This window comes from Passer montanus, unplaced genomic scaffold, assembly GCF_014805655.1.
Source record: "Passer montanus isolate IOZ18808 unplaced genomic scaffold, ASM1480565v1 scaffold286, whole genome shotgun sequence".
NCBI lineage: Eukaryota > Metazoa > Chordata > Aves > Passeriformes > Passeridae > Passer > Passer montanus.
In genome coordinates, this window is record NW_024367551.1 from 59,895 (window position 1) to 73,018 (window position 13,124).

The following is a 13,124-nucleotide window of genomic DNA, read 5'->3' on the forward strand; positions in this document are numbered from 1 at the left end:
GGGCTGAGGTGGGGTGGGGGATGGGGGTGCAGCTGTGGGGCAGGGGGTGGGGCCGCCCTGGGTCAGCTCCCACCGTTCTCCGTCTGCAGCTTGGCCCGTTGGGTGTTGGCGTCGTTGAGGACGCGTTGGGTCTCCTCCAGCTTTGCCAAGTGCTCGGCAGCCTGGTCCTCCATGGAGCGTGACACCTTCTCCATGGCCACCTGCAGGGAGGGGCCAGAGGAGGGGTGGGGCTGGAGGCTGTGGTGGAGTGGACATGCCCCATGGCTGGAGGTGTCCAGGACCAGGCTGGATGGGGCTTGGAGCCACCTGGTCTGGTGGAAGGTGTCCCTGGGGGTGATCCACCCAACCCAACTACATGGAGACTCTTCATTTCAACCCAACTTAGGCCAACTCAGCCATGTGGAGACTCTTCAGCCCAACCAGCTGAAGGTTCTCCAATGCAACTCAACCCAACAAGGTGTACACTCAACCCAACTCAACCAGTTGGAGACTTTTCAGCCCAGCTTAACCCAACCCAGCCTGGCCTAGTGGAAGGTGTCCCTCCCCAAGTGTTGATGGAACTGGATGATCCCTGTCCCACACAAACCATCCCATGATTCCCTGCTGTCCATCACAACCTCCTCCTACCTTAGACTTGATCAGCTGCTCCACGTTGGCACTGAGGTCATCCAGCTCCAGCTTGAGCTCGCTCTTCTCCTTCTCCAGCTTCTGCTTGACGCGCTGGAGGTTGTCCAGTTGCTCACCCAGCTCGGCCACACTGTCGGCGTGTTTCTTCCTCAGTGCGGCCGCCGTGGCCTCGTGCTGCAGCGTGGCCTCCTCCAGGTCCCGCCGCAGCTTCTGGAATTCCGCCTCCCGCTTCTTGTTGAGCTCCAGCTGCGCCGAGGTGGCACCGCCGGCCTCCTCCAGCCGCTCGCTGAGCTCCTCCAGCTCCCGCGACAGCTCCGAGCGCTGCTTCTCCACCTTGGCCCGGCCCGTCCGCTCCGCCTCCAGCTCCTCCTCCAGCTCCTCGATCCGCGCCTGGGCACCAAGAGGGAGGTGAGAGGCAGGATGGGATCCACCCAACCCCTCCACTCAACCCAACTCAGCAACTGGAGACTGTTCAGGTCAACTCAATCTGCTGGAGACTCAGCCCAGCCCAACCAGCCAGGGACTCTTCAACCCAACCTACACCAACACAACCAAGTGGAGCCTCTTCTACTCAGCCCAACCACCTTGAGACTCTCCATCTCAACCATCAGGTTGCTCTTCAATCCAATGAAACCACCTGGAGAGTCTCCAGTCCAACCCAACCAGACAAAGATCCAGCTTCTCCCCCACCTGTAGCTCCTTCAGCTTCTTCTGGAGCTGCAGAGCCAGTGCCTGCTCGTCCTCGATCCTGCTGTTCTGCTGGTGGATCTCAAACTCCTTCCTGTGGAAGAAGATGGGGGCAAGTGAGGCCTCACCTGTGACCCTCAACTGGACCTCACATGGCAGGGGGATCCAGCCTCACTTCTTGAGCTTCTCCTCCAGCTGCTGCTTGTCATTCTCCAGATCCATGATGTTCTCCTGGGTCAGCTTCAGGTCACCTTCCAGTTTTCTCTTGGCCCGTTCCAGGTCCATCCGGATCTTCTTCTCCTGCTCCAGGGAGCCTTCGAGCTGTGCAGGAGCACAGAAATGGGGAGAAACCTCAAGTTTTGCTCATCTTTGCCCCAGAAGTTCCTCGGCAGGGCCGGGCTGGGACCAGCCACACTCACATCATCCACTTGCTGTTCCAGCTTGACTTTGCCCTTAGTCAAGGTGTTGACCTTGTCTTCCTCGGCCTGCAGGTCGTCCAACGTCTGCTGGTGGGACTCCTGCAGAGCCTTCTTCTCCTTGGTCAGCTTGGCAATGGTCTCGTCCAGCCCCGCCATCTCCTCTGTCAGGTTTTTGACCTGTGGGAGAAGTGTCCAGCCTCCAGCTCAGTGCCGGGGTGGGGCAGAGTCGGGGGAGGTTGTGTTCACCTCAGCCAAAGAGGTTGTTTCAATGCAGGAGAACCCAAAGGACTTCTCAATGAGCCAACCCAACCAACACTGGATCCTCCCAACCTGCCTTGGGTCTCCTCAACCCAAGCTAACAGATCCCACCCAGCCTTGGGTCTCCTCAGCTCAAACCAATACTTCATGTCTTCTCAACCCACTTCAACCATCCTTGATCATCTCAACCCAACCCAACCAGTTTTATATCTCAGACTCAAGTCCTCTCACCTTGAGGCCAAGGCCTCGCTCCATCCTCACCTTGTTCTCAGTTGCATGTTTCTCCTTCTCCACCTTGGCCAGGGTCAGCTCCAGGTCATCAATGTCCTTCTTCAGCTCCGAGCACTCATCCTCCAGCTTCCTCTTCTTGGCTGTCAGCTCGGCGTTCATCTCCTCCTCATCCTCCAGCCGCTCTGTCAGCTCCTTCACCTTGGCCTCCAGCTGGATCTTGTTCTTGATCAGCTGGTCACAGCGCTCCTCAGCGTCGTTCAGGTTGTCCTGCTCCTGTTGGGGGGCAGGTGGCAAGTGGAGCAGGATTGCCCCAGGGGCTGTGGGGGTGGTGGTCACACCTGTGGTGAGGTTTTGGGGTGATCTGACTCACAGCCTGCACTTGGAGCTGGAGGTCGTTCTTCTCCTGCAGCATGGAGACCATCTTCTCCTCCAGCTCCTTCCGCCGCGATTCCGACTTCTCCAGGGCGTCCTTCAGCCGCCCGTACTCCTCCTTCATGTTCTGCTCCAGGAGACCCCGAGTGGGTCAAAGACCCTCACCCAACACCCCGCAGACCACCAGTGGTCCCACCCTGCCCTGCCTGCCCTTCCCACCTGCATCTCCTTCTCCGTCTCTGCGCTCTTCAGCAAGGGTTTGATCTTGAAGTAGAGCTTCATCCACGGCCAGTTCTTCACGCCCATGAAGGCCCGGAGGTTCCACTGGATCACCAGCAGCGCATCCCTGCGAGGAGGAGGAGGACACAGGTGCCACCACATCCCCGGCCAGGTGGCCAGGTGAGCAGAAGGCCCACCCCTGTCTCACCGGCGCTCCACAATCTTCTTGAACTCAATGCGCATGAGCTGCCCCCGCGCCCGCGCCTGGATGCGGGTGATGATGCGGGACAGGCGCTCGTCCCGCATCTCCTCCAGCTGGCCCAGGAGCCCTGCCTTGAAGAAGACCTGAGGGGAGGGAGGAGGTGGGGAGATGGTGGTGGGACCACGAGGTCCGTGTCCACCTTGGATGGTGGGACCACAGGGAACAGAGACAACGGGATGTCCCCGCAGTGTGTCCAAAGGGGTTGTGGTGGGTGGAAGGATTGGGTGGTGTCTGGGGAGATGGACAGATGGACAAGTTGATGGACAGATGGACACGGTCATCATGGGACCATGAGGTCCGTGTCCACCTCGGATGGTTGGACCACAAGGAACAGAGAGAATGGGATCTCCCCAGAAAGTGCCCAAAGTGGTTGTGGTGGGTGGCAATATGGGGTGGTGTCTGGGTAAATGGACAGATGGACAGGTTGATGGACAGATGGACATGGTCATCATAGGACCAGGAGGTCCATGTCCACCTCGGATGGTGGGACCACAGGGAACAGAGACAACGGGATCTCCCCAGAAAGTGCCCAAAGGGGTTGTGGTGGGTGGAATTGTGGGGTGGTGTCTGGGTAGATGGACAGATGGACACGGGGATTGTGGGACCATGAGTTCCGTGTCCACCTCAGATGGTGGGACCACAGGGAACAGAGACAACGGGATGTCCCCGCAGTGTGTCCAAAGGGGTTGTGGTGGGTGGAAGGATTGGGTGGTGTCTGGGTAAATGGACAGATGGACATGTTGGTGGACAGATGGACACAGGGATCATGGGACCATGCGGTCCACAACACATGAAGGATGGTGGGACCACAGGGAACAGGGACCATGAGATCTCACCCAGTGGGATCAAACTGGTTGTGGTGGGTGGAAGGATGGGGTAGGGGTCCAGAAGGAACCAATGGACATAGGGAGGGACAGATGGACACGTGAATGGCGGGACCATGGGGCCCACTACACCTAAGGGATGATAGGACCACAGGGAACAGGGACCACAAGACCTCACCTTGGTGTGCCCAAACTTGTACTGGTTGTGGTCGATGTCGATGGAGCCCAGGAGCTTCTCGGCGCCCTTGCGGCTGTCGATGAACTGCCCCTCGGGGATGGCCGCGGGGTTCAGGATGCGGTACCTGGGGGCCAGAGGGGACATGACCCCCGAGTTCAGCCCCAGTGGGGTTGTCCTCCCTCCTCAAGCCCGTTTGGTGTCCCCACCGCTGGCGGAAGTCCCCGTAGAGGATGCGGTTGGGGAAGCCCTTGCGGCAGATGCGGATTCCCTCCAGGACCCCGTTGCAGCGCAGCTGGTGCATGACCAGGGCGTTGTCCATCACACCTGGGGGGGAGACAGGTGAGGGGTCAACCACCAGCCACGCCCATGCCCCAACCTCCCATCCTCACCCCCAACTCACCTGGTTCCTTCCGCTCGTTTGGGACGAGGCAGCGGACAAAGTGGGGGTGGGTGGTCTTGAGGTTGGCCATCAGCTTGTTGAGGTTCTCCTGGAGAGGAGAGGGGAGGGTGACCAATGGCAGAGCAGGGGAGGGGCTGGGGGGTGGTGGAACCACCCTCTACACCAGGGACTGTTCTCCCCTTGCCCCGCAGCAGATCCAGTGCGGGTTCCTCACCCGGTGCAGGGCTGAGACCGTCTGGAAGGAGGAACCTTTCTTCTTGGCTCCTTTCCCCTTCCCGCTGTCACCGCCTACGGAGGAGAGCAGTGGGATGAGGTGGGAACAAGACAACTCCTGTGGGAGCTGTCTTCTTCACTCCTCCATCACCCACCAGAGTCTGCCCCGGCATAGTTGGAGAAGAGATGGGCCAAGAGCTTGAGGGCAGATTTCTGGTAGAGCCCCACAACCGTCTCGTTGAGGGGGTCCTTGTTCTTCTCCAGCCAGCCCAGGATGTTGTAGTCCACAGTGCCGGCATAGTGGGTGAGCGAGAAGTGGGCCTCGGACTTGCCCTTGACGTTTCGTGGCTTCCCGAAGTTGGCCGACTTGCCCAGGTGGTTGTCGTAGAGTTTGGACTTGAAGGTCATGTCCGAGGCCTTGGGGAACATGCACTCCTCCTCCAGGATGGACATGATCCCCATGGGCTGTGGGCAAGCAGACCTTGTTGGCCAGGAGGGACACCAAGGACAGCCCAAAAGCCGCTCCCGGGGCACCTGAGGGGCTCCGACTGGATGGACTCTCCTCCCTCAGCTCCTGGAGGCCCTGGGGGAGGTGGTACCTTCTCGATGAGGTCGATGCAGGCCTGCAGGTCCATGCCGAAGTCGATGAACTCCCACTCAATGCCCTCCTTCTTGTACTCCTCCTGCTCCAGCACGAACATGTGGTGGTTGAAGAACTGCTGCAGCTTCTCGTTGGTGAAGTTGATGCAGAGCTGCTCGAAGCTGTTGAACTGGGGGAGGAGAGGGAGAGATGGGTGATGGAGTCAGTGGGGTCAACTCAACACCCAATGGGGCCAATGGAGTCAATGGGGTCAGCTCAACATGCAGTGGGGTCAGCTCAACACCCAATGGGGTCAACTGAGTCAATGGAGTCAACTCAACACCCAATGGGGTCAGCTCAACACCCAGTGGGGTCAACTGAGTCCATGGGGTCAGCTCAACACCCAATGGGGTCAACTGAGTCAATGGAGTCAACTCAACACCCAATGTGGTCAGCTCAAGACCAAATGGGGTCAACTGAGTCAATGGGGTCAACTCAACACTCAGGGCTCAATAGTGTCAACAGGGCCAACTGAATAGCCAGTGGGGTCACAGTGATGCCCAATGGGATGGACAGGGTCCATCTGACACACAACAGAGTGAAGACAATGTTGAATGGGATCCATGGGGTCAACTCAACATCCAACAGGGTGAAAGTGATATCCAGTGGGGGTCAACGGGGACAATTCAACACCCAGTAGGGTTAGCAGAACATCCAATGAGATCAATGGGGTCAGCCTGAGACCCAAAGGGTTCAAAACAACACCCAGTGGGGTCAAGAGGGTCAACTCAACACCTAAAGGAGTCAAGGCCCAAAGGGATCAATGAGGTCAACGCAACACTCAATGACATCAACACAAAGACCCAAATTCCCACCCAAGGTCACCATGAAGCTGTAGGAGAACCCCTCAACACCCAGATGGCTCAATGCCACCCCTCCAAGGCCCAGTGCCACTGCCCCGCCCTGAGCCTCACATCAAAGATCTCAAAGCCAGCGATGTCCAGGACGCCGATGAAGTACTGCCGCGGCTGCTTGGTGTCCAGCGAGTTGTTGATCCTCACCACCATCCAGTTGAACATCTTCTCATATACAGCCTTGGCCAAGGCCCCAATGGAGTAGTAGACCTGCTGGACGCTCTGCCCCTTGGTGACGTACTCGTTGCCCACCTTGACACGTGGGTGGCACAAGCCCTTGAGCAGGTCGGCCGAGTTTAGCCCCATCAGGTAGGCGGACTTGTCGGCATCTGTGGAGCAGGAGACACCTGGTCAGGTGCCACCTCACCTGGTGACCACTCCCTGACCCGTCAACCCCTCGCCCCAACCCACCTTCGGTGCCGTCTGGCTCCGCCTGCTCTTCCCGCTGCTTCTGCTTGAACTTCATGTTGCCAAAGTGCATGATGGCCCCCGTCAACTTGTAGACGCCGGCCTTCTCCTCGGCCGTGAAGCCCAGGACGTCAAAGGCGCTCTGGGAGGGGTGGAGGAGGTGAGGGAGGGGCCAGGTGAGGGCATGGCCTCTGCTGGTCACCACCTGTGACGGTCACCACCTGTGATGGTCACCACCTGAGGGTATCTCCCACTGCCCTTCCCACTCGTTAACCTGACCAGCCAATGAGGACATGTCCAGCCATGGGCTTGTCCACTTGAAAGACTTGTGCATGGACTTGTTCATTCATCCATGGGTTCATTAGTCCAGCTCAGGACTCATTTATCCTGGATCTATCCATCTGTGGACTCATCCATCCAGAGACCCATCCATTCTTCTGAGGACCTATCCATCCATCCATCCATCCATCCATCCATCCATCCATCCATCCATCCACTCATCTGAGGATTCACCTCTCCATAGATTCTTCCATCAATCCATTTGAGGACTTAATCCATCAATCTATGGACTCATCCACCAATGTGAGGATATTTATATTCATGGATCCACCTGAGGACCCATCCATCCATCCATCCCTCCATCCCTCCTTCTAAGGACTCATTGATCCATGGAAGCATCCGTCCATCCGTGAAGTCATCCACCCATTTGAGGACCTCTATATCCACAGATCCATCCATCCATCCATCCATCCATCCATCCATCCATCCATCCATCCATCCGTCCATCCGTCCGTCCGTCCGTCCATGGACTCATCCCTCCCTCCACCCCTCTCCACTCACGTCGGTTGCCAACAGCTCCTCGGCGTCGTCGATGGAGGCCACGGTCACCTCTCCCTGGGACACGTAACCGTAGTCGTAGGGGTTGGAGGTGACCAGCAGCATCTCTGGTGCGGGATGGAGACACCACTGAGCATTCCCAGTCTGCCCAAAACACCCCAAATTTCGGGAGGAGAGGGGAAGGAGAAGCCACGAGGCCACGGTGGTGGCCCAGCTCACCCAGCAGCTCCGGCTTTTTGTTGGAGAGGATCTGGTAGAAGATGTGGTAGTTCCGCTCCGCCTTCAGCTGGAAGATGACACGGGACTTCTCCAGGAGGTCTGGGAGGGTGGATGGGGAGAAGGTGGGATGAGGAGAGGGATGGAGAGGGAATGGTGGGATGAGGAGAGGGATTCCATCTCCATACCTCCATCCATCCATCCATGGACTCATCCACCCATTTGAGGAGCTTTATATCCATGGATCAATCCATCCGTGGACTCATCCACCCATCTCTCCATCCATCACTCCATCCATCCATCACTCCATCCATCCATCCATCCATCCATCCATCCATCCATCCATCCGTCCATCCGTCCGTCCATGGACTCATCCCTCCCTCCACCCCTCTCCACTCACGTCGGTTGCCAACAGCTCCTCGGCGTCGTCGATGGAGGCCACGGTCACCTCGCCCTGGGACACGTAACCGTAGTCGTAGGGGTTGGAGGTGACCAGCAGCATCTCTGGTGCGGGATGGAGACACCACTGAGCATTCCCAGTCTGCCCAAAACACCCCAAATTTCGGGAGGAGAGGGGAAGGAGAAGCCACGAGGCCACGGTGGTGGCCCAGCTCACCCAGCAGCTCCGGCTTCTTGTTGGAGAGGATCTGGTAGAAGATGTGGTAGTTCCGCTCCGCCTTCAGCTGGAAGATGACACGGGACTTCTCCAGGAGGTCTGGGAGGGCGGATGGGGAGAAGGTGGGATGAGGAGAGGGATGGAGAGGGAATGGTGGGATGAGGAGAGGGATGGAGACATGGAGAGATGGGTGGAGGCATGGACATGTGGATGGGTGAAGAGATGGATGGATGGATGGATGGATGGATGGATGGATGGATGGATGGATGGATGATGGATGGATGAGGAGATGGGAATGGTGAGACGAGGAGATGGAGGGATGGACAACAGGGCAGGACACTAGCTCATTGGATTTATCAACCATGGAGAGGGATAGAGGGACGGACATGTGGATGGATGGATCCATGGATGGATGGAAGGAAGAGGAGATGGGAATGGTGGGATGAGGAGATGGAGGGATGGACAAGAGCTCATGGATCTGCCAGCCACGGATAAAGGGTGGACATGGGGAGGGAGGGAGGGAGGGAGGGAGGGAGACACGAGGAATGGAGGGATGAGGAGATGGATGGAGGGATGGAGAACTCATGGATCCACCAACCAGGAAGACAGATGGACATGTGGAGGGCGGGAGGGATGGATGGAGACATGAAGAGATGGAGGATGAGGAAGTGGACAGAGGGACAAGGAGGGCTCTGGACACATGGACAGAGGCCGGACAGTGGCCAAGCCCTGCTCCCACCAGCCTGTGGCCACTCACAGGTCTCAATGTCGGCCGACGCCAACTTCCCGGTGGCCCCGAAGTGGATCCGGATGAATTTCCCCTGGAAGGGTGGTGGAAGAGAGTTATGGAGGGCCATAGGTCCTACCCCATGGACCAGACCCCAGAGGCCCCACCCAATAGACCCTACCCCATAGGCCCCACCCCACAGACCCCACCCCATCTATGTGCCCCACCCCCCAGACTCCCCTCCATGGAACCTGTCCCACAGCCCCCACCCAATGGGCCCTTCTCCATAGACCCTGCCCCATAGAACCCACCCAAGGACCCCACCCCATGGGTGTGAGACACAGCCCCAGGCCCCGCCCCACAGGCCCCGCCCCACTCACGAATCGCGAGGAGTTGTCGTTGCGCACGGTCTTGGCGTTGCCGAAGGCCTCGAGCGCGGGGTTGGCCTGGATGATTTGATCCTCCAGGGTGCCCTGGGGAGGGGGTGACACCAGGGGTGGGGTCACGGCCAGGGGACCCTCCCCACCCTGGGGGGCGTGGCCGGGCCCCGCCCTACCTTGCTGCTGTTGGCCGCCTCCTTCTTGCGGTCGCCGATGGCGGCGATGCTGGCGAAGTATTGGATGACACGTTTGGTGTTCACCGTTTTCCCCGCCCCTGATTCGCCACTGTGGGGGCAAGGGGGTCACCAGCGGGTCACTGAGGGGTCACCTGGGGCACGTGGGCCCACCCCACACCTGTGGGGCAGCGTCAGGGTTGGGGACTCACGTGATGAGGATGGATTGGTTCTCACGGTCTGTGGAAGGAGAGAGGGGTCAGGGGGTGAGGAGGGGTCTGGGGGGTCTTCAGCCCTCCCCAGGTGAGGAGCAGGTCAGGTGGGATAAGGATGGGGAGATGTTGAGGGTCTGGGGTTTGGGGTTCTCCAACCCCCCCAGGTGAGGTGGGACAAAGTTCAGGAGAAGTTTGGGGTCTGGGGTCTGGGGTTCTCCAACCCCCTCTGGTGAGGACGAAGGTGACGTGAGATAATTGAGGGTCTTGGGGGTCTCCAGCCTCCCAGGTGAGGACCAGGGGAGACTGGGGGAGAAACTGGGTGCTCTTGAGGTGTGGCTGGGGTTCTGCACCCTCCCAGGTGGGACCGAGGTGAAGATGTTGGGGTTCCTCATCCTCCCAGGTGGGACAGAGGTGAAGATGTTGGAGTTCCTCATCCTCCCAGCTGAGATGGGTCAAAACTGGGAGGAACCCCAGGGGGCCTTGGCTGTCCCCCTGTGCCCAGGTGAGCCCCAGGTGTCCCCGGGCCGGTTTTGGGGTCCCACCTGTCAGCATGTACTGGTAGGCGTTGTCGGAGATGGAGAAGATGTGGGGCGGCACCTCGTTGCGCTTTTTGCCCCGGTAGGCGGCCACCACTTGGGGGTCGTAGACCGGCAGCCACTTGTAGGGGTTCACGGTGACGCAGAACAGCCCCGAGTAGGTCTGGGGGGACAAACGGGGGCTCAGGGGGTGACACACCCCCAGTGGGGACACCCCCCAAGAGGGGACAGCCAGGTGTGGGGGGACAAGGGGTGTGGTGGGGGTTTTGGGGGTCCAGGGTAGCTGGAGATGGGGCTGGGGGGGGCCAAGGATGGGACATTGGAGGATCTGGAGGGGGTTCAGGGGTCCTGGGGGTCCAAGGATTGAATATTTTGGGTCTGGGGGTTTCAGGGGTCCTGGGGGTCCAAGGATTGGATAGTTTGGGTCTGTGAATTTCCCCTGGAAGGGTGGTGGAAGAGAGTTATGGAGGGCCATAGGTCCTACCCCATGGACCAGACCCCAGAAGCCCCACCCAATAGACCCTACCCCATAGGCCCCACCCCACAGACCCCACCCCATCTATGTGCCCCACCCCACAGACTCCCCTCCATGGAACCTGTCCCACAGCCCCCACCCAATGGGCCCTTCTCCATAGACCCTGCCCCATAGAACCCACCCAAGGACCCCACCCCATGGGTGTGAGACACAGCCCCAGGCCCCGCCCCACAGGCCCCGCCCCACTCACGAATCGCGAGGAGTTGTCGTTGCGCACGGTCTTGGCGTTGCCGAAGGCCTCGAGCGCGGGGTTGGCCTGGATGATTTGATCCTCCAGGGTGCCCTGGGGAGGGGGTGACACGGGGCTAGGGACATGGCCAGGGGACCCTCCCCATCCCAGGGGGCGTGGCCGGGCCCCACCCTACCTTGCTGCTGTTGGCCGCCTCCTTCTTGCGGTCGCCGATGGCGGCGATGCTGGCGAAGTATTGGATGACACGTTTGGTGTTCACCGTCTTCCCCGCCCCTGATTCGCCACTGTGGGGGCAAGGGGGTCACCAGCGGGTCACTGAGGGGTCACCTGGGGCACGTGGGCCCACCCCACACCTGTGGGGCAGCATCAGGGTCAAGGACTCACGTGATGAGGATGGATTGGTTCTCACGGTCTGCGGAAGGAGAGAGGGGTCAGGGGGTGAGGAGGGGTCTGGGGGGTCTTCAGCCCTCCCCAGGTGAGGAGCAGGTCAGGTGGGATAAGGATGGGGAGATGTTGAGGGTCTGGGGTTTGGGGTTCTCCAACCCCCCCAGGTGAGGTGGGACAAAGTTCAGGAGAAGTTTGGGGTCTGGGGTTCTCCAACCCCCTCCGGTGAGGACGAAGGTGACGGGAGATAATTGAGGGTCTTGGGGGTCTCCAGCCTCCCAGATGAGGAGCAGGGGAGGTTGGGGGAGAAACTGGGTGGTCTCGAGGTGTGGCTGGGGTTCTCCACCCTCCCAGGTGGGACCAAGGTGAAGGAGATGTTGGGGTTCTCCACCCTCCCAGGTGGGACAGAGGTGAAGATATTGGGGTTCCTCATCCTCCCAGCTGAGATGGGTCAAAACTGGGAGGAACCCCAGGGGGCCTTGGCTGTCCCCCTGTGCCCAGGTGAGCCCCAGGTGTCCCCGGGCCGGTTTTGGGGTCCCACCTGTCAGCATGTACTGGTAGGCGTTGTCGGAGATGGAGAAGATGTGGGGCGGCACCTCGTTGCGCTTTTTGCCCCGGTAGGCGGCCACCACTTGGGGGTCGTAGACCGGCAGCCACTTGTAGGGGTTCACGGTGACGCAGAACAGCCCCGAGTAGGTCTGGGGGGACAAACGGGGGCTCAGGGGGTGACACACCCCCAGTGGGGACACCCCCCAAGAGGGGACAGCCAGGTGTGGGGGGACAAGGGGTGTGGTGGGGGTTTTGGGGGTCCAGGGTAGCTGGAGATGGGGCTGGGGGGGGCGGTTGGTGGTTTGGGGCCGGGGGGGGTTCGGGGGTCCTGGGGGTCCAAGGATTGGATATTTTGGGTCTGGGGGTTTCAGGGGTCCTGGGGGTCAGAGGATTGGATATTTTGGGTCTGGGGGTGTTCAGGGGAGGCAGGAATGGGACATTTTGGGATCTGGATGGGCCAAAAGGGTCTGGAGAAGCCTCCCCCCCACCATATTCCTGGTGCCACATGGACCCCCCTCAGGACGCCCCCCCAGTTTCCAGGTGGGTTGTTCTGTACCCCAGAGACCCCCCAATATGATCCCAGTAAGCTCCAGTTGGATCCCAGTCACAATTTTGGGGTTCCCCCACCCCATTTTTGGGGTCCCCCCACCCCCGGGGGTCTCACGTAGATCATCCAGGCCGCGTAGCGCTCCTTGAGGTTGAAGAGCACGGCGGGCTCGTGCAGGAACGTCAGCATGGCCATGTCCTCGATCTTGTCAAACTTGGGGGGGTTCTGCTGGTGCACGTCCCCCTCCTTGACCGTCACCGTCTGGGGGACACCGGGGGGTCAGGGGGGGTCACCACGACCCCACTGTGTCACCTCTCCCGGCTTGCTCTCCACGGTGACATCCCCCCATGATCCCAAGGTCCCCATGATGTCCCTCGAGCCCTGTGACCCACCTATGTCCCCAAGGTCACCGTGACCCCCTGGTGTCACCTCTCCCAGCTCAGTGGCCACAGTGATGTCCCCCACCTTGACCCCTGGAGCCTTGGGACCGTCCCCAAAGCCCCCCATGTCCCCCTGAGTCCCCTCTGACCCCAAGGTCCCCATGACTCCCCCAAAGCCCTGTGACCCCCCATGTCCCCAAGCCCCCCGTGACCTCAAGGTCCCCATGAGCCCCCCCATGTCCCCAAG

The 13,124-nt window shown here is 59.9% G+C and overlaps 1 protein-coding gene across 4 annotated transcripts in view; it reads right to left on the minus strand.

Moving 5' to 3' along the window:
• LOC120504156 (myosin-6) overlaps positions 1-13,124 on the minus strand; it is a 21,221-nt gene that overhangs the window by 6,974 nt on the left and 1,123 nt on the right. For 2 of the 4 annotated variants that reach the window (XM_039713336.1, XM_039713338.1), the window contains exons 2-26: positions 12,615-12,758; positions 11,943-12,099; positions 11,402-11,429; positions 11,193-11,301; positions 11,018-11,110; positions 9,019-9,082; positions 8,262-8,360; positions 8,046-8,149; positions 6,596-6,734; positions 6,245-6,513; positions 5,290-5,460; positions 4,846-5,155; positions 4,692-4,765; positions 4,478-4,565; positions 4,284-4,401; positions 4,078-4,201; positions 3,022-3,158; positions 2,814-2,940; positions 2,593-2,721; positions 2,253-2,495; positions 1,734-1,910; positions 1,490-1,635; positions 1,318-1,408; positions 628-1,017; positions 74-200 (exon numbers count right to left, since the gene is read on the minus strand). In XM_039713336.1, the coding sequence (XP_039569270.1) occupies positions 74-200; positions 628-1,017; positions 1,318-1,408; positions 1,490-1,635; positions 1,734-1,910; positions 2,253-2,495; positions 2,593-2,721; positions 2,814-2,940; positions 3,022-3,158; positions 4,078-4,201; positions 4,284-4,401; positions 4,478-4,565; positions 4,692-4,765; positions 4,846-5,155; positions 5,290-5,460; positions 6,245-6,513; positions 6,596-6,734; positions 8,046-8,149; positions 8,262-8,360; positions 9,019-9,082; positions 11,018-11,110; positions 11,193-11,301; positions 11,402-11,429; positions 11,943-12,099; positions 12,615-12,692 (3,592 nt within the window). In that variant the 5' untranslated portion in view covers positions 12,693-12,758. Of the gene's footprint in view, positions 1-73; positions 201-627; positions 1,018-1,317; positions 1,409-1,489; positions 1,636-1,733; positions 1,911-2,252; positions 2,496-2,592; positions 2,722-2,813; positions 2,941-3,021; positions 3,159-4,077; positions 4,202-4,283; positions 4,402-4,477; positions 4,566-4,691; positions 4,766-4,845; positions 5,156-5,289; positions 5,461-6,244; positions 6,514-6,595; positions 6,735-7,432; positions 7,537-7,648; positions 7,742-8,045; positions 8,150-8,261; positions 8,361-9,018; positions 9,083-9,368; positions 9,462-9,544; positions 9,654-9,753; positions 9,782-10,298; positions 10,455-11,017; positions 11,111-11,192; positions 11,302-11,401; positions 11,430-11,942; positions 12,100-12,614; positions 12,759-13,124 lie in introns of those variants that run through there. The other 2 variants (XM_039713339.1, XM_039713340.1) reach the window with 2 other exon arrangements.